General features: G+C 33.3%; 2 protein-coding genes across 2 annotated transcripts in view; both read left to right on the forward strand.

Moving 5' to 3' along the window:
- The window catches only part of LOC124539665 (mycosubtilin synthase subunit C), a 74,149-nt gene that overhangs the window by 46,299 nt on the left and 2,060 nt on the right, over positions 1-25,790 (forward strand). Inside the window, exons 2-16 of the mRNA XM_047116980.1 lie at positions 8,403-8,530; positions 9,109-9,256; positions 11,200-11,333; positions 11,720-11,896; positions 17,839-18,065; positions 18,253-18,529; positions 18,967-19,134; positions 19,318-19,476; positions 19,887-20,026; positions 21,299-21,389; positions 22,762-22,974; positions 23,310-23,451; positions 24,592-24,734; positions 25,048-25,194; positions 25,567-25,724. Coding sequence (XP_046972936.1) covers positions 8,410-8,530; positions 9,109-9,256; positions 11,200-11,333; positions 11,720-11,896; positions 17,839-18,065; positions 18,253-18,529; positions 18,967-19,134; positions 19,318-19,476; positions 19,887-20,026; positions 21,299-21,389; positions 22,762-22,974; positions 23,310-23,451; positions 24,592-24,734; positions 25,048-25,194; positions 25,567-25,724 — 2,445 coding nt within the window. The 5' untranslated portion in view covers positions 8,403-8,409. The remainder of the gene's footprint in view (positions 1-8,402; positions 8,531-9,108; positions 9,257-11,199; positions 11,334-11,719; positions 11,897-17,838; positions 18,066-18,252; positions 18,530-18,966; positions 19,135-19,317; positions 19,477-19,886; positions 20,027-21,298; positions 21,390-22,761; positions 22,975-23,309; positions 23,452-24,591; positions 24,735-25,047; positions 25,195-25,566; positions 25,725-25,790) is intronic.
- LOC124539666 (protein ALP1-like) lies at positions 529-3,453 on the forward strand. Its single transcript, XM_047116981.1, has 2 exons — positions 529-1,030; positions 1,953-3,453. Exons 1-2 carry the CDS (start codon positions 735-737, stop codon positions 2,836-2,838), a joined length of 1,182 nt encoding a protein of 393 aa, XP_046972937.1. The 5' UTR covers positions 529-734; the 3' UTR covers positions 2,839-3,453.

Genomic DNA, 25,790 nt, shown 5'->3' on the forward strand with positions numbered 1-25,790 from the left:
TGAATATTTATGATTATAATTGTGTACGATAGAATATATTTATTTAATTATCTTAATCGAAACAACAGTTGTTATCTCACTGGCGTAAAGATTACTCATAATGTCTAGCGTTTTAGCGATTTTGTCTTGAGATCAAATTCAAGATTACCAATAAAATTTATTATATTTCATGAGTTTGGAAGTCTGCAGTGCCCTGCCAACTTGTTCTGGTAGTGTTAGTGCGCACACATTCAAATGTTAATAAGTCAGCGCCATTGGCAATTATATTGATATGTTTGGTTTTTATATGAAATACTTCAACATCGCTGTTTGGTCAAGTTATTAGCCGATCTCCAAAAGTTATTATAATAATGTTGGGCTATATTCCTTTAAGATATAAGCGCGTATTCTATGTCATCTTTTGATATTTTTGGTAGAAACATTTTTAACTCACACTTAAATAATACATACAATTTTCTCGTATATTTTTTGTTAAATATTTTTTCCCAAACCCTCTAAATTAAAGAAAAAAATCCTCTCGTCGCGTTACGCTAAGAACTCACGGAGCGGTTTTCAGCCCGCGCCCGCCGCGGTGGCGGAATGGAGTTTATTTTCAAAACTCACGAGACCGCAGTTTTGTGCGATAACGCAGCCGCCGCGGTTGCGATTATCACCCGCAAACGTAGCGGTTGATTATCGCAGGACGGGCGGTTGCAAGACGGGCGGTTAAACGATCAGTTCAGTTCCAGACCGTCATGGATACACACCAGAAACGAGCTGTTGCGTTATATTTACTTCACAGAAGAATTAAAAAAAGAAGGCCTAAAAGATTCTGGATACATCCACTAATTGCGGAAAGAAATCGTTATGGATTATTTGTTACTCTTATTAATGAGTTAAAGAAGGATGAGGAGAAGTTCTTTAATTATTTCCGAATGTCCATAAGTAGTTATTTAGAACTTAAAAAAAAAACAGAAACTGCTCTTCAAAAACAACATACTAATATGCGAGATCCCATATCACCAGAGGAAATGTTGGCAGTCACATTAAGGTATGTAAGTTTCTTTTAACAACTCGCACGCACGCACGCACATACGCACTCACACACGCACACACACACACATAAATGTTGTTCTTGGAAATCTTTACACAGCGCCATCTAGTCCCAAACTAAGCACGAGGCTTATACTATAGATACCAGACAACGGATACAACATACTTATATACTTTTTGCGTCAGGTGTTAATGAAACTAGTGGTAATATTTAAAAATTTTTTTTATTGAAAATACACATCATCTGACAAATTAGTATTGACTGAAGAAACTGATGGAATATTTTGTGGACTTTGGGTATTGCTTTCAGAAGTAGAATAGGTACGATAGCCGATATTTTCTTGACTGCCGATATTTTCTTGACTGTAATTATATGGTGGATATTGATAAGAAAATGCTGGAAGATTATTATCAAGATTATCAATAATTTGTAGAACTGCTATTTGAAATCGTCTTGTTTTTGCTTCATCAAAATTTTGCAATGAAGGCAGTATTCCTCGAAAAAATGACAAATGTCTATCTTCGCGTTGAGACAACATCTCTATTAATGCTTTGTCGGCGTCGTCTTTTCTTTTTCTTTTAACACCAGTTTGAGAAGATACTGAGGTGATAGGCGTAGCAAAAGCTTCTGATGTTGATGCAACAGTAGTAGTAGTGTTAGTAGTAGTAGTAGTTTGTTCAGTTGTAGCATCGCTCGTTAAGGTTGAGGAGGTATTTTCAATAGGTATATTTTTCTTCAAAAACTGTAACTGATCATCATAAATGTACTTTTTAGTTTTTTTAGCTCCCGATCCAGATTTTGTTTCCGTTTCAACTTTTTTGTTTGTTTTCATCCAGCAATCTTTAATATTTTTCCATTTTTTTATAATCATGTTACCTAAAAAAAAATATACGTAATTAAGTAAATTTATTTATTTCAGATACCTAGCAAGTGGGACTTCAATGCACGATTTGCACTACATATTCAGAATTGGGCACACAACTATATCAGCAATTATAAGAACGACATGTGAAAAATTATGGGAGGTGTTAATGTCTGAATGTTTTCCGGTAATCACTACAGAACTTTTAGAAGAAATCAGCCAAAAATTTTACAAGTACGCAAATTTTCCCCACTGTGTCGGAGCAATAGACGGCAAACATATAAGAATAACTAAACCAGATAACAGTGCTTCAATTTACTACAATTATAAGGATTTTTTTTCATTTGTATTAATGGCCGTAGTTGATGCGGATTACTGCTTCGTTTTTGTAGACATTGGAGCCCCGGGAAGTAATGCTGATTCAACCATTTTTAAAAATACTACTTTTTGCAATGCGCTTAATAGCAATTCTATCAAACTACCTAATGAAAAAATACTACCCGGATCTACTTTGCCACCTGTCCCGTATGTATTCGTAGCCGATGAGGCATTTGGTTTGCATCAACACATTATGAGACCTTATGGTGGTCAATTTTTGAGTGTACAAAAAAGGGTATTTAATTATCGCCTATCGAGAGCACGAAGATACGTAGAATGTGCATTTGGCATTTTATCAAACAAATGGCGAATTTTAAATCGTGCATTGGATGTATCAATACCTTTATCAATTAATATTGTGAAGGCATGTTGCATACTTCACAATTTTGTACGAAAACGAGACGGCCATCACATTAGAGAAGAAGATTTTACTCATAATCTTGAGAGTATACAAACACCTCCATCAATACGCAGTGGAAGACAAGCCAACAACATAAGAGATATTTTTCAACAATATTTTATGAGTGACAGCGGAGCTTTAAGCTGGCAATTGTCAAAAATTTAATAACGTTAATTATTATTCTTTTTACGACCCGCTACTACACAGCTCAATTATTAATTATTATTGTAGGTTAAAAATAAACTTATATAATACTAACCATATTTTTTTTTATTTGTCTCATCCAAATTTTCAAAATCTTTATTTAAAATACCGCAGATTTCTTCCCATGCTTTGAGTGTCAAGTTTTTGTACTTATATTCTTCTAAGCTCTTATCCCATATAACTGGCCTATCTTGAACCAAAGTAATTAGTAGATCGACTTCAATATCAGTATCCATTTTGTTGACAAACGTGCGCGTGCGTGCTTGAACGCGTCACTACGGAACAAGGAGTTATCACTGCCTACCAGCAAAATGGCGCGATTTCCCCCCCGCTGCCAACGCGGTCGCCCGCCAACCGACCGCAGAGCGCGCGGGTGCAAATCGCCGCGGCTGCGGGACCGCGACCCGCGCCCGCCGGTAGAAGATGAACCGCCAGTGCAGCGGGACCCGCAAACAACCGCGCACACCGCGGGCGTAAAACGCGTCGTGAAATGTGCTTTAATTTTTTACACATATATCTGCATTCTACAGAAGCTGCGGGCCCGCACCCGCGGCGGGTGCGGGTGAAAACCGCTCCGTGAGTTCTTAGCCTTAGTCCTCGATAAACTCGAAATCTAACAAACGGATTTTTATGACATGTTTATTAATAGACGCAGCTATGCGCGCGAAACGGTTTGTCTGAAATTTCTTGATTATTGAAGTTACTACAAGTATTTAAAACAGGATATTTAGCATGTTTTTTTATTTTTACTTAATTGAGCTCGATATTCGTTGCTAATGTCGATATATCGAGTCTCAAATGAAAATGTAAATTTTAAAATACTATTGAAATTGATAAAGCCTTATGAATATTATTTTGATGCGCTGCCATCAAGTAAAACTGGTTTATGAAGCTGCTTATTTTTAATATTCAAGCTGCAGTTTGCTCGTAACACCAGTTGTATTTATATGCGGGTCTTGTATGGCTTTCGTTGAAGTTCCATTGTCAGACATTCTAGATAATTGCTCAATCCATTTATTGCTAGTCTTATCTACGATTCTGGTCTACAAGTAAGTGTTGTAAAATTTTTACGAGAAAATTTCGCTTAGGACGAGTGGAATTTATTTGAATTTATAAATATTTAATCCGATTGAAAATTGTCGATTTTGTATTCGTTGATTTTCATACAAAATTGGCGAAGAAGTGTAAGTGGTTTTTTATTGAATCTTCTCGATAGACATTACATTCTGCACCAACCGAATTGCTAAGTGCTCATTGTGTATATTTTAAATTAATTATAATCGTTTCTGTAAAATAGTAATAAAATAATTTCAATTGATTTAAATATTTACAAATAATTTGAACTGCGAGCGACGAATGCCATATTTTGACCTGGGTTATGCCCATTTTGGACTTTCTGCTTTCTTCCTCCAATTTTCCCTTCTCTTTGAGAGGAGAAGATTGAAAATTTGAGGCTTAACTACCAACAAACCCTTAACTCTCTACTTAAATGCAGATCAGAGGATACTCAAGAAACAATTCCATCAGACAATTGTTCAAAAAGTACAGCTCAATTTCACCACTTTTTCATACACAATCATTGATTAAGATTCACTTGTTTTGATCATTGGGTTATTTTGCCAATATATTTATACGTTGAATATATATATCCAAAACAATTGTGTAACAAAAGTCTTAATAGATATGACACCTCCTTCGACCGCTTCCATTCATAACCTATTTGTGGTTAACACTTTGGAGTTCACGTTATTCGATGCGTTTGTTTATTAAATTAAATAAATATAACAGTTAGAAACACTAATTCAACACATCTTATAAATAACTAGGTAGACTATAAAATGTCTCATCTATAGGCAAGTTAACATCGACGATAGACTTTGACACTGCGACTATGTAACTTAATATATATTCATTTAATTAATGATACCAATCCCTTTTAATCAGCGCGCCAATTGCCTTGGAAATTAAGATGTTAGTCCCCTGTCCCTGTATTTACAATGACTCACTTATTCACTCTATATCGGAACACAATAATGTTGAGTATTGTTGTTTAGTAATAGAATATATAATGAGTAACATCTTCCGTTAATCCCTATGTTATGTCCCAATTTTTGTTTTAAAGTGATCGTCACGAACATTGCTTTCAGTCAATTTTCTTGAGTCAGATACTCAATTCAAAAACTCAACAAGCTACTCAACTCAAAAAGCTAATATTTCAATTTTTTTTAATTCCTTTCGATATTTTTTCTGTCAGGGCAAGGCGCCCATGAGAGTACCTATCATAATTTAAAATTGTAGTTCATAGTAGTAATTTAGGTATAAATACCAAACTTCAAAATAGATGACCTTTTGATTTGGAGTTGACATTTAAGTTATAATACATATATGTGATGCGACAGACATAGAACAATAAAAAATTACGAGTCCGCAGGATTTTATATTTAGTTTTTAAAAGTTTTACTTTAAGCCACAAATATGTCGAAGATCCCACACCGTGTGGGATGTCTCACCGTGTTTGCCTTTGTTATATGTTCTTTTTTTTAAACCTTTATCAAATGAAGAACATCTACTAGTTTTTTTACTCTTGATTATTTCGAAATATCCTCAAAATTTATATATAATTTATAAAACCAAAATTGGTCTATAAATTGTGAAAATGAATCGATTATCTTTTTTTATATTTAAAAACATACATGTACCATGAGAGATCCTCAACTGATGATTGTTTGCCAAAATTTGACAGGAGATTTAAGAGACTTACGAGTTTTTAAAACTCAGATAAAATAAAAAATAAGATTGTTCCTTTATATCGGAAGACTGTCAGACGAGCCTCAAACAGTTTTAATGCAACCAATTTTAGTTTCTTCATCTCATACACGACTGTGCAGCCCGAAGTAGGATGTTTGAATAATTTCCAAAACTACTCACAATGAGAAGATACCTTAGTCCAACAGTGGGAAGTTAACAGTACTTATTAAGTTTTTTAAATGTGTGTAACCAGAGCCTAAATCTATTAATAAATTATGAAATTCCAATCATTCAGTTTGCCCCGAATTACAATTCACTTTTTATATTTATTTACAAATCTGTATACTTGTTCATCTCATCTCGTTAATATAATTTAATAATACAGAACCCCATTGCGGATTCACTTTGCGCTTAGCCAATTTTTTTTTGCTAAATTCCCGACGAAGTCAGGTTTTCAAGTTACCTACAAATGACCGCATAGGACCAGTTTTTTCTTCTTTACACCAACGTATCACTTTATATTTCCTCAAGGTTAATAATGCATAATATTTTAATAAAAACACAATTTATGATAGACTGTGGCAATAATAGAATCATTATTGTAGTACCAGTAGGTCCCGGTTGATATTATATAATGAACAAATTAAAGATGTCGGTCGTTTAAAATAAAATTGTCAGTTGTCAATATCTCATTAATAGGCAAAGACATCGTCTATTCAGCACCAATATTTTCTAAATACAATTTATTTTTAAGAAATACAGCAGTACAGAGAATACATTTTTATTTATTTCTTAATTTTTAATTTTTCTGATGAATAAGTAAAAAAATACTTACTTTATATTAATTCGGTGATCATCATTCAATTTTAATAGCAATACGAATATCTAATGTTCTTAAATCGAAAAAGATGTAAAGATATATAAACATGACAATTAATTATAATTCCCTTGAGTTACCATTATATTATTATTATAAAAAAAATTAAATATATGATATAAATGTAACTATACCACAGCAATAAAGTTGCTTCTAATCGTGCAAACATTAAAAATTGTATCATTATTTATTACCTAATACAACCTCCATGTAATATAAGATTTATTAAAGTTTATTCCAAAATGGGTTATCCAAGTAACAATATTTCATATAATACATGCAGATTACGTAACGATTATTTCCTTCACCGCTGAGAACGATATTTTTTGTAAACCAATGATGCGTGAAAATTATTCAAATTGCACAGATAAGACATGATTTTTGAAATTTTATCTACACAAGAACCAAGTAGACGAATCATATATTCACGTAATTTTAAAAGAATAATTTAATTACATTAAAACATTAATAAAAAATATCATTTGCGCCTGGAGCGACAGGAGCGTTATATTTAAAAAAGTTACATTCGAATTTTAAAAATATCGCACTAAATAAAATTTCCTTATAAACTCGATCTGGCATATTTTTAAGTTTGAAGTATAATCTAAACTTAAACAATTAGGTAAATACGAATAAGTTTTTATTGCACATAATTGATGATCAAATTGAAAAAAAAAATACGTTGTTTGTTTTTTTATAACTATACCATTCAAATTATATTCATTTTTCCTGCAAGCGAAACATTTCGATTTTAAAGTTATACTTACTAAGTTAACAAATAAATACTAATACAGTAGAACCTCTTTAGGGAGACGCCAAAAAATTCGAGTTTTCGACTTAGGCGGAGTTTGATTCGACGAGTTAAATAGAAAAGTATGGCATTGATAAAAGTCGCTAATTTATTTTTATTCGAGATACAAGAGGTAAAATTATTTTTTTAAGTTATCTAGGGAAAATATGTACCAAAATGTCTTGAATGGACTCACTGATTATTTCAACTAAAAGAGTTTTGATATTTCGAGTTATGGAAGGAGATTTGAAGAAACTTAGCGTGGTTCGACTAAACGAGGTTTTACTGTACCTATAAAAAACTGAATTATTTGTTTGTTTGAATGCGCTTATCTCTTGAACTTCGCATAAAAGTAAAAAAGTAAAGTGAAGTAACAGCCTGTACATTTCCCGCTGCTGAGATAAGGCCTCCTCTTCCATTAAGGAGAGGGTTTGGAACATATTCCACAACGCTGTTCCAATGCAGATTGGTGGAATGCTCATGTGGTAGAATTTTCGGTGAAATTAGACACATGCAGTTTCCTCACGATGTTTTCCTTCACCGCCGAGCACGAGATGAATTATAAACACAAATTAAGCACATATATATAGGTGCTTGCCTGGGTTTGAGCCCGCAATCATCGGTTAAGATGCACGCGTTCTAACCACTGGGCCATCACGGCTTAAATTGGTCTTCGCATTTAATAACCCAATTTCTCAAGGAAGATTATGACAGATTTATTGTCCCGCTACGCTATGCCACGGTTCATGGGAGTTGAGCGGAATCGTTTAAGCCAATAACAGCTTCAATCTTAAATCACAAATTACAATTATCCAGTCAAGCTATAATTGCCGGACTATTTGAGATTCTTGTATCAAAAACTCTGATACCATTGTCTTATGAAATTAGTACAATTATTTATTATTGCAGTCTACCAGCCTAAAAGGCTAAATATATTTTAGATACCCATTTGAAGTATTTTATATTTAAATATTCGGGAATATTTTAAAGAGATGATATCCCGATATTAATAACTTTAGTAATAAAAATAACCATGTTAATTTAAAAAAAAAAATTTGATATTGATTTATATTTTATTTGATATCTATTCTTAATAGCTGTTTGTTTCAGATAAACAATGGGTTCCCTACCACGGATGTCAGTGGTGACAGGCAAACGGGTCCCGCTGCCGGCGGCGCCGCTCACCAAACACCTGGAGCACATGGGCGCCACGGAGAGGACGGCCCTTATATACTACGGTGTGTGATTATAACTATACTTCATTTGCAAATATTTAGAACTCATTTAGGCACGAATTATAGTGGGAAGAACTTCGTACATGTCTGACCGTCTATTTGTTAAAACTACTGAAGAGATTTCCATATGGTTTTCACTAATGGGAGGGATTCGTAAGGAATGTTTTGGTATATGATTTATTAAGATTTTTGTGTGATTAAGTTGAAATAGAATGACAATTTCCAAACATGTCGGAAAAAGCAACAAAAAATATATAATTAATTTTTATTTATTCAAAATAATTTTCTTACTCAAAAGAAAAAAAAGAAAAAATTATATAAATAATATAAATATTCCAGACAGGATATATATTACATACATATATAATTGTAGTTGTGTCAGATGACTGACATGACTGTATGTTAAATGTTGAAAAAGAGTAACAACTGAGTTTCGTGCCGGTTCTTCTCGGTGGAATCTACTTTCCGAACTGGTGGTAGCTTCACTAAATATAGTTGTTAAATGATTCAAAATTGCTTGTAAAAGCCTACTTAAATAAAGTTTTTTTTTATAACACTACTAATTTACAATGTTTTTGTAGATGAGACATGCAATGTACGCATGAGCTACGCAGAGCTAGAAGGGCGTACGAATGCCATGGCGCGTGCGATCGCTGCGCATGCGCGGCCCACCGGACCCAACAGGGATCAAGACTACGTGATCGCTGTATGCATGCAGCCAACACACAAGTGAGTAGTTGTTGAATACTTTAATGACAAGAAACACGTGTAAATACATTCAATTTATAGTTTATAACTGGCACAGTTTTTGAAAGAGTACGGGATCGCTGAGGAAGCCTAATATTTCGTTCATCTTAAATTAAATTTTAAAAAACAATAATATTCAACTTCATCAAAATAATACAATTATACATCGATTCCCTATGAAGGGGTGCCGGTTCACTTTAAATGAATTATTGTTTACTAAAATATATTCTGTATTGATTTTTTTGCTGTCTCTACTGTTAGTCGACTCACGCACACTAAGACATCCTGTCACTCACTCATAGCACGACGATTATAATACATTAAATTAAATGAGCGCGCCTCCTTTTATGAATAGTTCTATACACCAAATATACGAGACACGACTATGGAGATAGGGTAGTTAAAAACAAAATTGTTATTGATTTTTTGGTCGAAATTGACATTTCATGTAAATTAAAAAAAAAATCGATTACTTACATGTTGAAACATGTAAATAATCGATGAAACTAATTTAAGAATAACAGTAATATTTTGAGGGCCTCAAATGTAACGCTAATAGTAAAAGACTGGAAATAAATCATTTTTTGAGTATTAATAAATCAAAAATTAATATTCAAATACATACTTTATCTATGTTTCTTGTATCGCAGATAAATCTCTACGGATATAATAAATCTTGAAAATGTGTGTAATATATAATCGATACATTGATTTTAAAGACTTAGAAAAACAAATTTAAGCGCCACCGATCTATTGAAAGTGCATATAGATAGTGTTAAAATGCATAATATTATAAAACTGGATATGTTATGACTCAATGGAGAAACCTTATGGATATTTGATTTGATTTGTTCCCACAATCATTGATCGTCTAAATAACATCCCTCCAACACTCTTTAATCTTCAATTAATTAAATTAATTGTAACAAAATTATAATAATTCTAATATCGTTTACAATATGTAATATCCCAAAATATAATTCATTTTAGTATAATTTAAGTATGATAGGCAGAATATTTTGATCAAAATAAACGTAGACGATTACGGAAATGAAAAATTTCGACTACTATTTACATAATTACGAATACTATTTCTAGGTGTTTTAAAAATGTATCAGACAAAATTAATGTGTGTTAATTTTCTACATACCAAATAATAAACATGACATGATGTACACGATAAGTTATCGAAATATACAGAGGGGGTAAGAAAAGGTTTGTCACCTTAAGATCTATTTTCATGTGCTCACTATGAGCGATAATCTGCTTTACCGATCGAGAATGACATATTGGGTCGCAATGATTTGATGTTTAGATTCGAAAGGTACTAAGAGTTTAAGATTTGATAAAGGAATGAATTTGAAAATTGACGAAGGTTTTCTTACTTTGACTGTACAAAATGATCTTAATTGCATTAAGCTTGAAATAGTTAAACAATATATTGATTTTTTTTCTTTTTATATTCATGGTTACTGTGTGTTACGATGCACATCCGAGTGGGCTGGAATTTATTTTTTAATCGGAAAACACGTAAAGTTGGTCATGAATGTGGTCCCTCCAATCATCTTAGAATCAAAGCAAATAGATCAAAAGTACAAAAAAATATATAATATATTCATGGTTACTGTTACGATGCACAAGTTAATCAACTCATCCGAGTGGGATGGATTTTTTTTTAAATCGGAAAACACGTAAAGTTGCTCCAGTCCCGTTAGAATCAAAGCAAATAGATCAAAAGTACTAATAAAACACCATATATTGGGCAGACACTTGAGCGCAATAATTGCCATGACCAAGATCAACCAAGCCTTACATCCAAAGTGTCTTAAGTATACCATAATTAACATTAAAATATTACAATAATCTTCTGATAACACACGCTCACCTGCTTTATCACATAAGTAATGATTAAATGTTGCTTTCAGTACCGTCATAGCTCTCCTTGCGATTTGGAAGGCAGGAGCCTCATATGTGCCGATGGAACCAAGCTTCCCTCAAGGAAGGATATCACACATCTTAAAAGACGCCGAACCATCTCTTATTATTTATGACGATACAGGTAAACTTTCACACCGTTCGATTTTAGTTGAGAAAAATCTGTTGATCAACAAAAGCTATGAGATGAATATATGTAGCTATAGCTATAAATACACTAGTAGTCGCTTGGGGCTTCGCTCGTGTTTTAGAGTATTGGTTGTCATGTTTAAGGCAAAAAAAGCCTTAGTACTTTCATGAAGTATCTTATATATACATAGATATATATTTTCGGGGATAAAATTAGGGACCATAGTAGCTCCAATCTTTAATTTCAAGTCAATCAACTGCATGCCAATTTTCAGGCCGATCCGTCTCGTGTTTTGGGCTGTGCGTTAATAGATCACAATGCCAGTCACCTTTGAGTTATATATATTTAGATTTTGGAATATATTGCAAACATTTTTCCAGCCAATCCCTCAATGTTTGCTGGTAGCGGAGTGCCAGCGGTCTCTTTTGAGGAGTTGTCGCTAGAAGCTAGTGCGTTACCAGCTGACAGACCAAATGAAGATGAAATATTGGTGCAAACTGATGCAGACTCCATCGCTATTGTTCTCTACACATCTGGAAGTACTGGAATACCAAAAGGTAAGAATACTGTTCATTTTTGACAGGACAAATCTAAATAAAGATTTCTAACATCACAAAAGAGTGTTTACAAAGTAAATAGTTTTGATAAGAGGTTAGGAAATAGATAATAAAAGGGTAAAATTAATGAAGGTTTAATTGTTTTATTGGTTCTTGAATATACCAAATCAACTGGGCTAGGCATTCAAATTCAAAAGTCTTTTAAACCTACTGAAATAGAGAAAAGCTATTCTCCAATATTTAGGTTACCAAGACCACGTTAAATTAAAATTAAAATTGACACTTAAACTTATTCGTTCTATCGATAAAATATAATTGAAGGATCTTTTCATGTAAGTAAGTATTATGATAAATAATAGTTTGTCAATAATTACTGCAAATTACTGGTTGTTATTATAAACTATTAATTAATCTTACACATCAATTACAAGATGCCGTGATCCTCGGCGAGAGGTTAGAACGCGTGCATTTGAAACGAATATCGCGGACTCAAAACTAATAAATATCTTTTAATTGTCATGTACTTAATATATTGATATTTATGAGAGAATAATTAGATAAATCTCGTGCTCAGAAAAAATCATCGTGAGGAAACCTGCATGAGATAATTGAGAGTCTACCACACGTATATGACAGGACAGGAAATTATTTCGAGGGTGCTCAAGTCTTTTTTTAATTTTTTTTTTTTTATAAAAAAATACATCATTTTACATAAATACAATAGACGACAAAGAGATATTAGATATATCTATATTTCGTGTCGGTCTTTTTAAGGCTTGTATAGTCTTGACTGGTAATTTCAAAGGGGATTTGAACCCTAAAAATCAAGGTCACATAAAATGCAGGAGGTATATTGAAAGGATAGTGAAATGTTCAGTATTGTCACTAAGAAACATATCAAAACATTGTTTCCGTGTCAATAATAGGAAAATAAAAATTATCATAATACATTATAACAATGCTGTAAAAAAATACAATTTCAATGAAGCCTCGTCATCGATCGAGCGCAAAAAAAGCAATTACAATAAACGCTGCTCGATTCCTCCTTGGATATTTCCACATGCAATTAAACTTGTGGAAAAGAATTTTACCTGTATGTACATATAACGGTAAAACTAACGGTACTCTTATATATTTACATAAAATACAGATATAAATAGGTAATACGTAAGGAACAGGGCGGCCTTTAGCGAAATTCATCATGGCTATTGTAGGTCATTAGTATAAAACAAAGTCGCTTACTTCTATCTGTCCCTATGTATCATTAGATCTTTAAAATGACGTAACGGATTTTGATGCGGCTTTTTAATAGATAGAGTGATTCGAAAAGGTTCTTGTATATACTAAAAGGACATGTAAATAAACAAATTTTGTAGTATATTTAGTATCAGTATTGCACCAGTGCGAAGCCGGCTGGGTTAATAGTGTGTGGATAATTAATCGTGATTAGTGACAAACTAAAGTACAGTTACTTATTAAAAGTATGAAAACAATAACTTGATGGTAACTTTATGCAACTCTAGGTAAATAGTAAATACCCAGCAACTCGTCGAAAAATCCACCACAAAACAACAATACGAAGTACCGTTGTGTTGTTGAAGGGTGAGTGAGCTCGTGGAACTGCAAACTCAAACTCAAATAACTTTATTCAATATAGGAGTGTTACACTTTCTTATTGATGGTCAATTGAAACAGTACCACCGGTTCGGAAAAGAAAATACCCTGACCTGAGAAGAACCGACGAAAGAAACCTAGCGGGTTTATTTTGTCTCATATATTATATAAACAAACAGGCACAAAGGACATAACATCTTAGTTCCCAATGTAGGTGGGCCAATGTCTAAGTGGGTAGTCCTCTTACCAGTTGACCTGATCCATATAAAATAAATCTATAATTATCAGAGATTAAATTTCCTGGCATGGAGCGTTTGTGATATTCCGATTTCTTCATATTATTATACAATATTATACTGTTGCAATAAAACAAAAATTCTCATCACAAGCAATACTTTATTTCTCCCGGTTCACAATCAAAACTGATACAAGATTGATTATTTTCCTCGATTCTTCCAATTTGACAATAATTAAAGTAAGAATGACAATTTCTAGGTCTATAAATGTTTCCTCCGACTGTAGCAACATCCGGTTTTGATTTATTTTAAAAAACAAATTAGTTTAGTCAAAACCGGATGTTGAAAATCAATGTAAATTATAACAACTATTTAAATCGAATTATTTATGCTTATAATATTTTAAATACATGACAACAATTAAATATGATCATATTAAAATACATATGCTAACAATACATCAACAAAATCAAATCTCTGCCACGATAGGCGCTAACAAGTTACCCACATAATTGTTATTTGTATGGCAAATGTAAGCATTTGTTTATAATAAGAAGGCAAGTACTGGACTAGCTAATGGAAAGTGGTGACTAATTAAACCGTAGACAAGAATTTATAAAAGTACTAGTATCCGATCATTCGTTATAATTCGGCCATAAGTATTGTATTGTAAATTTGAGGACGGAAAAATATAAATCAGATTATATTTTTTGATACCATTACAAAAACTATAACAACATATAATGTTCATCAACATTAATTCATATAAAAGAGGTAAACTGAGTTTCCTGCTAGCTTCTTCTCGGAAAAATTACATTACGAGCTGTTATAAAGCTTTTATGTTTAATTTAACCTTATAAAATAACGAATCAAAATGTTAATAGTACGTACTTAAATAGTACCTATAGTTTGATTCTGATTGAAAATAAAAAATATAGTTCATTTTGAAAAATTAATATAAAAAATAAGACAGCTTTTTGTTATTTAATTATGATATTGTTTGACAATTAAAAATTTTGTAATAAATAAAATTATTAAAAAATATTTATAATATAACGATGTTGGTTTTCTTACTCGCCGATTTACATTCGTAGTTAATTTAAATCAATTTTCCCGCCAATATGAGTATCTGTCAATGTTTATGTTGCCAGAATAAAAATAGAATATAATAATAATTCACATTTTTTATGATAAAGGGCGAGGAAATGGGCCATCTGATCGTAAGTGAACACCCATAGACAATGGATCTGTGGGAAATATTAACCATTTCTACATCGCTAATGCGCCACAAATCTTGGGAACTAAGATGTTATATCCCTTTTAGGCAAAGGGATTTAGCACACAGAGTAGGTACTCAGTGTAACTACCAAGACCAGCTTGCGCAAAGCCCAAGGAGAATTTATAACCATTATAATCAATATAGCTTATTATATTTCGAATCGTGCTCTGCTATAATAACAAAAGACAAAATTATCTGATATTTTAAACATCGTTGTTTGTGAATGGCAAACCATATATTATCCTTAATCTGCTTGCTGACATTTAGAAAATACTTAATCTTTATTTTAACGACGACTTAACGTAGCCAGCCAACTGATTTATAAAAGGGATTATAATTATAAAACTAGTTGTAGCTCGCGATTTTGTTTGCATTTTAGGGCTTGATAACCTGACGAGGTTGTTAGCCATAAAAAAAACCTATGTCCTTCATTACAGTTCAGACTAGCTCATGAAAAAGCCTATTTTATATCACGAAATATATGCTTTCTTCTTCTTAATATATGATTTCGTGCGCGTTTGAGTTAAACTAAAATCTTATATAGAATCTCAAATGAAAGACTAAGTTACTCCTAATTACATCATCTATCTGCCAGTTAAAGTCTCAACAAAATCGATCCAACCGTTCCAGAAATAAGTCCAAACAAACAGATAGACAAAAAATGTAAAAATGTTATTTTTGTATCGTGTATAAATACATATGTATTTAGTAAAAAACGTTTCTTTTAATACTACAAACAGACACTTCAGTTATTATAATATGTATAGATATACATAAAAGCAAAATCGTTTTAAAATATTAAATAAAAAACTTACGACTGTTTTATTTTAAGTAGACATATTAATAAAGTATAAACTTAATTCTTAATTTACTATAATGAATGATTTCAATTACTGTTGATGACTGTTCACTCAATAAACATAAAATAATACAATTTTAAAAAGATCCGCATTTGTATGTCACCGTAAGATTACAAAATTCGAATATTGCGAACTGTCAAATATAATTGAAATTTTGTAATCTTACGTTAATCTTTGTAATTTTGTTGAGCTGAGATGGCCCAGTGGTTAGAACGCGTGCATCTTAACCGATGATTTCGGGTTCAAACCCAGACAAGCACCACTATATATGTGTGCTTAATTTGTGTTTACAATTCATCTCGTGCTCGGCCGTGAAGGAAAACATCGTAAGGAAACCTACGTGTCTCTAATTTCATCGAAATTCTGCCACATGTGCATTCCACCAACCCGCATTGGAACAGCGTGGTGGAATATGTTCCAAACCCTCTCCTTAATGGAAGAGGAGGCCTTAGACCAGCAGTGGGAAATTTACAGGCTGTTACTTTAGTTTACGAATTTTGTAATCTTACGGTAACATATACATTTAAGGCCATGTTATTATAATTGTTTCATACAATTCTTACATTAATTTCTTTAGATTGATTGTTATAAAATTTTATTCTTTAATGGATATTGCAAATAGACCTTCATTTTGTACACAATTGATTCCATATATAATTGCGAGTAGATAATAAAATAATGGAATCAAGATTCTATTAAATATTTAATGATAAAATTAGTTTTAATGTAAGTAAATAGAGGCAAGTAAATAACTTAATAACTAACTTTGATAGATTTAATTTATTGGTAATATGATTGCACACACAAGTCAGAGTAAATATTTTTTTTATGGTATAATTTGGCGGACGAGAATATGGGCCACCTGATAATATGTGGTCACCATCACGCATAGACAATGACGCTTTAAGAAATATTAACTATTCCTTAAATCATAAATGCGCCACCAACCTTGGGAACTAAGATGTCATGTCCCTTGTGCCTGTTGTTACACTGGCTCACTCACCCTCCAAACCTGAACACAATAATACTGAGTACTGTTGTTTTGCAGTAGAATAACTGATGAGTGGGTGGTACCTTCCCAGACGGACTTGTACAAAGCCCGACCACCAAGTAATATGTAACCAATTTACTGCAAAAATTTTATGGAATAGAAATATCATATGATCCAAGTCAAATTGAAGTCATTTAATTACCAATTATAAATATGAAATATGAATCTCTACATATAAAACAAATTTAGCTTTCGTCTGTCTTTTCGCTTAGGTATTTCAAACTAGGTAACCAATTTCCATACGAGTTTCCATCAATAAACAGAGTTATTCTAGCGAGCTGAGATGGCCCAGTGGTTAGAACGCGAGCATGAACCGATAACTGCGGGTTCAAATCCAGGCAAGCACCACTATATATATATGCTTAATTCGTGTTTATAATTCATATCCTGCGCGACGGGGAAAGAAACCTACATGAGTCTAATTTCATCGAAATTCTGCCACATGTGCATTCCACCACCCCGCATTGGAACAGCATGGAGAAATATGTTCAAAACCCTCTTCGTTACTTTATATCTCTTTACCTTACTATAAAGAGACATAAAAATATATAATACATGCATATTATAGTTCTCTACTATTATAGCCGAAACTCAACTTTTCCAGCTGGAAAAACAACTTTCCTGTATTGTTTATTTTCTGATCTAAGAGTTGTATGTATACCCTTATTTTACCCGTATGAAGCCGCATGGGTAACTATTAAAGATATTAAGTCCAAACATACTACTTTAATTTTGTGCTTACTATTATTCCGTTGATAATAATTGGGTCACCTTTTCCCTCTAAACCATAATTTAAAAGACAATATATCGTCAGTTATTGGAGCATAGTCCTCTCTATCTGTCAACAGCAGTTCAATTCTTAAGTTCCATTAATACTAAATACGTAATTAATTTGTTTATAGGAGTTCGACTGCCCTATTCGGCAATCTGCAACCGCCTCTGGTGGCAGTTCCGAACATTTCCGTATGCAGACACTGAATCGGTTTGCGTTTGGAAGACGGCCTTGACGTTTGTGGATTCCGTGTGCGAGATATGGGGACCGCTGTTGCACGGACGATCACTGCTGATACTGTCACGGGAGACGACCAGAGATCCCCAGAAGCTGGTGCGAGTTTTTGCTGAGTATCAGGTAAATAATTAATATTATTGTAGTTTATATTTATTACAATTATACCGTATCACATCTGTCTGTATGTTCGCAATAAACTCCAAAACCACAGATCAGATTTTGATGTGATATTCACTAATAGTAATATATTTTATTGTGCATTTCAAACTTCGTCAACTAAACATTAAAATTTTTATGTGTATTTCAGATTCAACGTCTAGTTCTCGTACCAACACTTCTTCGTTCGATTCTCATGTACTTGTCTCTGAACCTCTCTGAAAGACCCCTACAGCATCTCAAGCTCTGGGTGTGCTCAGGAGAAACTCTGAGCAAGGAGCTCGCTTCACAGTTCTTCCAATACTTTGGCGATCAGAACGACTACAAACTTGCAAACTTTTATGGCAGTACGGAACTAATGGGGGATGTAACATACTATGTTATGGAGAAAGCTGGTCAATTGGACATGTTCCCAACTATACCGATAGGTTTGTTGATATTACTTATACTATACAAAGCTTAAAAATACAGATGTAAAATACTGGCGTACGCCAAAGTTTCACTTTTGGACAAATATTGTTTTACTGTCATTGAAAAAGTTTTTATTTATTTATGTTTTATTGCACCAATACTTAATGAAACATTAAACCTAAGGATTAATATTTAAAGTGGCATTAATGCAACAGGCGGTATATTCGCTAAAACAACGATCTCTTCCAGGCATTAACTATGTGGCAGAGTACTGGTTGGAAAATAAATTTTGAAAAGGGTACAATAATTTCGTTTAATTAAATGAAGCATATAAAAATATAATAATACACGTAATACACATATGACTGTAAATATAAATAAACACTTTACTTATGTACCTATACGATTTAAATTTATTCTAACAATTTGATTTCATTTATTACATTTTTACCAGGTGCTCCCCTTGATAACTGTGCTGTTTATCTCCTGGATGAAGAAATGAATCCATCAAGGGAAGAAGAACCGGGTGAAGTTTGGGTTTCTGGAAGAAACCTCGCGAGAGGCTACGTGGGGGGACAGGGAACAGAAAAATTCTGCGACAACCCATATGCTGCACATCCTGGTATGACATAAATATTTAGAATATAAAACCGTAAATCATAATTGACCACAACTGTAAAACCGATCACACCGATTAAAAGTCATTTGTTGTAAAAAGAACAACATATTTGATGAGATCAGATGAAATAAAAATAATACTGCAGATCAAAAATTTTACTTTACCCTTTTCATTTTTGTACTATAGACTTTGGCCGTCTTTACCGCACTGGAGACTTCGGTATCCTTCACAAGGGTCTCATCTTGTTCGCTGGCAGAACAGACTCGCAAGTAAAGATCAGAGGACATAGAGTGGACCTTCAGGAAGTCGAGCGCGCTGTCAACGCCATCCAGGGTGTTGACAAAGGTAACTTACTATTACATCAAAGTCAGTTATACGTAAAATGTTTGCATATATATATTTTTATGACATAGATAGATAAACGGTAAATTGGGCCATATGATGGTTAATATAACATAGCCTATAGACATTGGCACCGTATGACATTTTCGCCATTTCTTAGATAACCAGACCTCCAAACTTGACACATGATTTTTGCCCATTGTCGTTATACTGGCTTACTCACCTTTCAAACCGAGACACAACAATACTATGTATAATTATTAGGTGATAGATTATATGATGATGAGGTATCTTCCCAATATTGTGTGCAAAAAGCCTTACTAAGGGATTTCATATTTGAATAAAGAAATGAAACAGCATGTTTTTCTAATGCTCCTCTTAAAATATTAATTCATCTATAACTTCTTCAACAGCTGTTGTCCTCTGTTACGGATTAACAACTGGCAACCCTGAGATATTGGCTTTCGTGACCGTGAAACCGGATGCAAGACTGTCCGGACATCATATCGAATCCGCTTTGAAAAACTCACTCACGAACTATATGATACCACAGGTAAGTTTTTAGAGGTTACCTTTACTAATTTACGTAGAAGGTAATAACTTGACTAGTGAACATAGATTTTTGAATCAATTAAAATAAGAATTTAGTTCTAGATGTATAAGACATTTAATAAGAAGTAGTGAATTTGTCTAGTCGAGTCCTATTAGACTTACTAGACCTTAGGTCTACGTCGGATTACATTGTAAGTAAACAAGATCCAGACTACACAGTTAGTTTTTTAGATGTAATTACCATTAATTTAATCCAATTAATTTCATTTCATTAATATTTATAATTCGATTACGAAAGGAAAACATGTAAATTATATTTTGTTATTTTTATTTATATATAGATATAAACAAAGTCAAAGTAAATTTCTAAAGTTTCTGGATACCAATAACAATAAAATCATTAATGATACACTAGTTTTTATAGCCATAATAATAAAGTGTGCATCGTGCGATTGTTCATAGCTTCAAAATATCAATTAAAATTAATTTGCAAAAATACTTTTAATTGATGTTTTATTCAATTCTTAATAAATTAATTCAAGTCCTTGAAGTGTTATTACAATGAAAATAAGTCCATTACTTTTTGTATTAACTCCGCTTTTGAAGAATAGGTATTCCGAAATTTATATTGAAGTTGATTTTATATTTTTGCATGATTATGATGTACCTATCTACACAACTAATCTTAGATGTGAAAACGTTGTTTATCAAAAAGTTTGTGCTGATGAAATAATTATATACACGATTAAAAACTGTTACAATTCATTTTCTTCAATCTTGCCCATTATTAAAAGAATGAAAACATTACGCATGATAATAATTTTCTTTTAGGAATGTTTCTGTTTACGAAAAATCTCGCTGCTCACTCTGCAATCTACTTGATAATTATATCGTTCCCCGATCAAGGCTTACCGATCCTTTAATACATCTGGGAACCAGGTTTTTCAAAAATTTTAGTATTGATGCATAAATATCCCAATGCTTTTCAAGAATTCTTAATATGGGATATGAATTATGAAAAAACTACCCAAAACTTAATGGAACTTCTGTAGATTTGATCCTTAGATTCAATTTGTCTAAATAGTATTGAAATGATCTTTTCGTGTAGCTTTTCGAATGTTAATTAATTCATAAGAGATAATTCGCAACGTAAAGTATGAAGGATGCATTCTACGTCCTCATATGTTGGAGATATTTAAAAACGATTCACCATCAGGTGGAATCTGCTTGTTTAGTGAAACAAAAATAGTCTAAACATGAAAATCAATTTCAGGTGATCGTCATAGAAAAGATCCCTCTCCTTGTCAACGGCAAAGTCGATCGTCAGGGGCTGCTTAAAATGTACGAGAACACGAACAATAACGGTGAGTTGATGTATATTATACCTCAAAATAGATACCCGCTTGACAGACGTCCTGTTGTCTTTACGTTAAGCAGTGATCCCATAAAAATGTACTACCAGTTTTCCTGGATGTCAAAACTTTGCAGCAACTCTTCCAATTTTTCTTTCCCAAAAAACTTGATTTGCACTATTATTATACCTGACCGATGAACAGACCTATCCCCAAAGGACATTATAAAACGTACTTATATACTTTTAAATATTTTGTAGAATACAATTAAGATTCAAATTATATAGAATGGAGGATAGGGATATTATTATTTTTAAAATTTTTGTATATAAGCAACAATAAGCAGTTATAATAAGCAAAATATGTTTACACCCATGTGAAATTCACGATATCTTAGATATTTCACAATCGTTTTCGAAATAGGTATTTACTGTAAAAATGTTTAACGAATAATTTTTAGATAAAAAATGGGCAAAACCAAAAACGTAAATCTTCGGTTTTTATGCCAGTACGCGAGCTAAATAGTCATTTTTATTAAAGTGTAGAATAAAATGCACCAACTGAATAAATGTATTCCATAAACTACCTACAAGAAACTCTGCAATTACGATTTTATTGTATGCGCTATAAATTTAAAGAAGATCTCAAAATAAAGTAATAAATCTTAACCTCTATAATAATTTATGCTAAACATCAATTAATATTGATTATTTAACAATTAACTTTAATTATTTTATGAACGATGATTAGAATAATAATTGTTATTATTTCGCTGTAATGTTGCGATCGATTGTATTTTTTATAAATATAGGTCCAAGCACCAAGACCTTATAGACTTTAGAAACATGATATTGAATTTTAAATAAATATAATTTTGGAATAAACATAATCTAATTGGGATGACTCCTTCGCATTGCTATATAAGTAAATACGAAGTAACGTACTTTTCGACTTTATACAATCGTGATGTTTAAAGTTCTTATTAAGAGTAAAAACCAACAATTTGTTTAATTTTCGGAGATGGTCATAATCAGGTCATAAATATGTGCGGAATTTAAAAAATGAAACATACAGTAAATGCTCTTATGTTTTATTCCAAATAGTGCTAATAATTGATACATGTTTTTGTAAACATAGATATACTAAGGTAGATATAGGTGAAATGGTGTTTCAATTCGGTCATTTTGTTGCAAATAATCGTTTTTTTATTGGGAAAAGACAAAGTTGGAACTGAAATTGTATTTTTTTTTAAATGTTTTGTACAACACCGTTTTTTTTTTCAATTTCAAGAACTTCATTCCTACGTTTACATTAAATTTCATACGTTGCAGATTATAAGTAGGTAGTCAACATATTTTATTTCATACTAATATACCAATTTCAGACGATACGTCAATTCCTCTGGAAATAGACTACACAGGAGTGAATCCAAACGACATGGAAGTAGCGAGGGTGTTGTTCGAGACCGTGGGCGAGGTCCTCGGCAGAGCTGCACGAGGCGCCATATCCAAAAGAGCTGGCTTCTATGAGTTGGGAGGAAATTCCCTCAATTCGATATACACGATAACGAGACTAAGAGACAAGGGATATTTCATCGGTAAGTGCAGTATCTTCTAAGCTTCTAAGTTTCGTACGGAAAAATATATTCTCTTTTCGGTTAGTAGATATACATATGTACATGTAGCAAAATTTTATCGTTACGATTTCTTTTTAATACAAACACTTGAGAATTCAAAAGATGGTTGCTCAATAATGTAAAAAATACGTATTAAAATGTCTCGGAAATAATATAAACTTCTACGTGTACTTTCTGACTATTTTATCGATCTAAATTTAAAATTTTTCCTACGATTTTGTTGCTTCTTAAGTTCTACAAATACCTACTTATTTTGGCAAGCTACATATCAATTAAACTCCTTAATTTCCCAACAGAAATAAGCGACTTCCTAGAAGCGAACAACTTAGGCGAGGTCCTGTCCCACCTGACGACCGACGCTGACAGCTCACGGGATGGCGAAGGAAAGCAGTTCACGATCCGGCCCATGAGGAACGAACACAAGGAACGAGTTATCGAGTGAGTAGACATTGTATTCAAATCCAAACCGTGAAACGTCGTCAGTCAGTCGGTAACATCCGACATCCGGTCTTCTAGGAGCGTGGACGTAGACACTTTGAATCATCGTTATTTACATGGATTCCATTGTTCCAAAAATGTATGAGAAAATAATAAGTATATTATCAGGAATAAAATTATTAATAAATATAAGTCTTCTATTCCTATACATTTACCTACATGTCATATTATATTCGAGACGTTTATCCCTGGATGAATAATTAGAACCTTAAACTATTGGCTCTTCTTCCAAAATCCTTTTTCTCAACCAAAGTTTTAAAGCTATGATATAGTAACAACACGACGGTGTAGCGTATGTTTTTGTCTTTTGTCAATTTAGATATCTACCTAATATTGATTTAAAAAAAATATCCATTAGTAGTTTTTACAAGATTTGTCGTTAACATCTCTTGCGCCTGCTCTTAGAATTTACTCTTTAAACGGTCTTTATTCTGACCTCATATAGAGAGCTGTTACTTTGCTCAATAAAATAAAACAATTTGAATAACATTTTTTTAAACAAGTACAGCTAAATAATTATTCTTATTACATTAAAAAGACAAGTAAATCATATGTATTGTGCGTAATAGAATATAGGAACGACGAACATGCTATTGTTGAAATTGTCTAATTCACGAACATTGTCAAATGTCAATTACCGTATTAAGAGGTCAATGACAGCCTCAATTAGAGTTAAATTAGGAATTACAAGTGAAAAATCACGCATCTATTCATGCGTAGAATCAATACATACTGATCTGTTTGTACTATGTAGGTACTTCTTTTTCGAAAAGGTTTATTTTTTATCCCAAAGAATATTTAGTCGTGTAATGTCAAAACTTTCTTAAAGCAATACGCTATTTTGATGATTGTATCCTTTATATCACTTTCCGACATCTCATTTAAAAGTGAAATTGACACAATATTTCGCACTCAACTAGCGTAAATACCATATATAAACTTTTTTTTTTTTGCCAGGAGGAAAGTTCTAACATTTATTTTAAAATAGGAGTAATCATATTAGATCAGAAGATTTTATAATACTGTTATGAGTCTATTTAAATATAGATGCATAATTTGATTGAATTTTTTCGTTGCCAGGATGATAGTATCGTCGTTCTACGAAAAGGCAGAACTGGAGCAGTTCGTCAGACACGAGATCTCGCGCGGCGACTACGCGCTGTGCGTCGGCGCGTGCTGGGACCCGCTCCTCGCCGCCGGGCTCAGCCTCGTGCTGGAAGACGGTGAGAGCTCTTAGACAAACCAGTCTTACTTGACCCTCTCAATGCTTACCGAGGTCTAATACGCCTCGTATGTGACTCGCTTGCGGTGCGGCTAAGAAAAACATAGATTTCTCTGGATAAAAAAATGAAAAAATGGTTCCACAGCGAATGTGTTAAGCCTGCATTGCTTTAAATATGCAAGAGAAGGATGCAAGCAGTTCAGCATATTGCACATCTCCCACGATGTAGATAAATTTACAGTGTATATTAAAAATGCTAACCATTTAAATCAAAGGTAAAAAATATCACTATCAATATTATTATTTGTCCACAGAGTCCGGCAAACCAGTAGCGGTCGCGTTGAACTTTGACGCGCGCGATGAGCCCGACATCGAACTTAGTGGTGGACTCGCCAAGATAATGACCTTCCTCGAATACGTCGAGGGCTCTGTCAGGGACACCATGCTGCCTGAAGGAAAGGGTAAGATTGACTCGTTGTATATAATCATTTGTTCTGAAAAATTATCGATATTAGTAAATTGAATGTCATATTTTATAACGTCCAACCGGGACACTAGATTATAATGCTCGGTCCGTGAGAAGAACCTTATACTAGGTACAGTAATGTCATACGCAAGATGGGTGCTGACTGAAAATTAGTCAAAGTCAAGCGACTCACCCGGCTGCTACGAGATACATAATCATCTAGTCTATATCTAGCCGTCCAGTAATCGACATGTTATGTCCATGAATGGCTGATTATGTCCGCGTGCTACAAGACACATAATGTGTCCAGCAATGGACGATGATGAGGTGGACGATGTCGCTGGTGCTCATAGCAAGCGTTCCGCAGGCGCGATCCTGCACTCGTTCATGATGGCGACGGGTGCGGAGCTGTCGGCGCGCGAGAACGTGTCCGCCATCCGCGCGCTGGAGCTCGGCACCGAGCGCGTCGCGCGCGAACGCCGCTTCCGCGGAGTGTTCACCACCAACACCAGCCCGCTCACCCAGGTCAGCACCACTCACGTGCATACAACAATAACAACAACAACGGCCTGTAAATTTCCCACAGCTGAG

This window comes from Vanessa cardui, chromosome 23, assembly GCF_905220365.1.
Source record: "Vanessa cardui chromosome 23, ilVanCard2.1, whole genome shotgun sequence".
NCBI classification, from domain to species: Eukaryota; Metazoa; Arthropoda; class Insecta; order Lepidoptera; family Nymphalidae; genus Vanessa; species Vanessa cardui.

Bases quoted from the DNA above. Each gene is read 5' to 3' on its own strand.
- LOC124539666 (XM_047116981.1), top strand. From the start codon at position 735: ATGGATACACACCAGAAACGAGCTGTTGCGTTATATTTACTTCACAGA. The intron at 1,031-1,952 runs GTATGTAAGTTT...TATTTATTTCAG, and splicing joins ATGTTGGCAGTCACATTAAG to ATACCTAGCAAGTGGGACTT.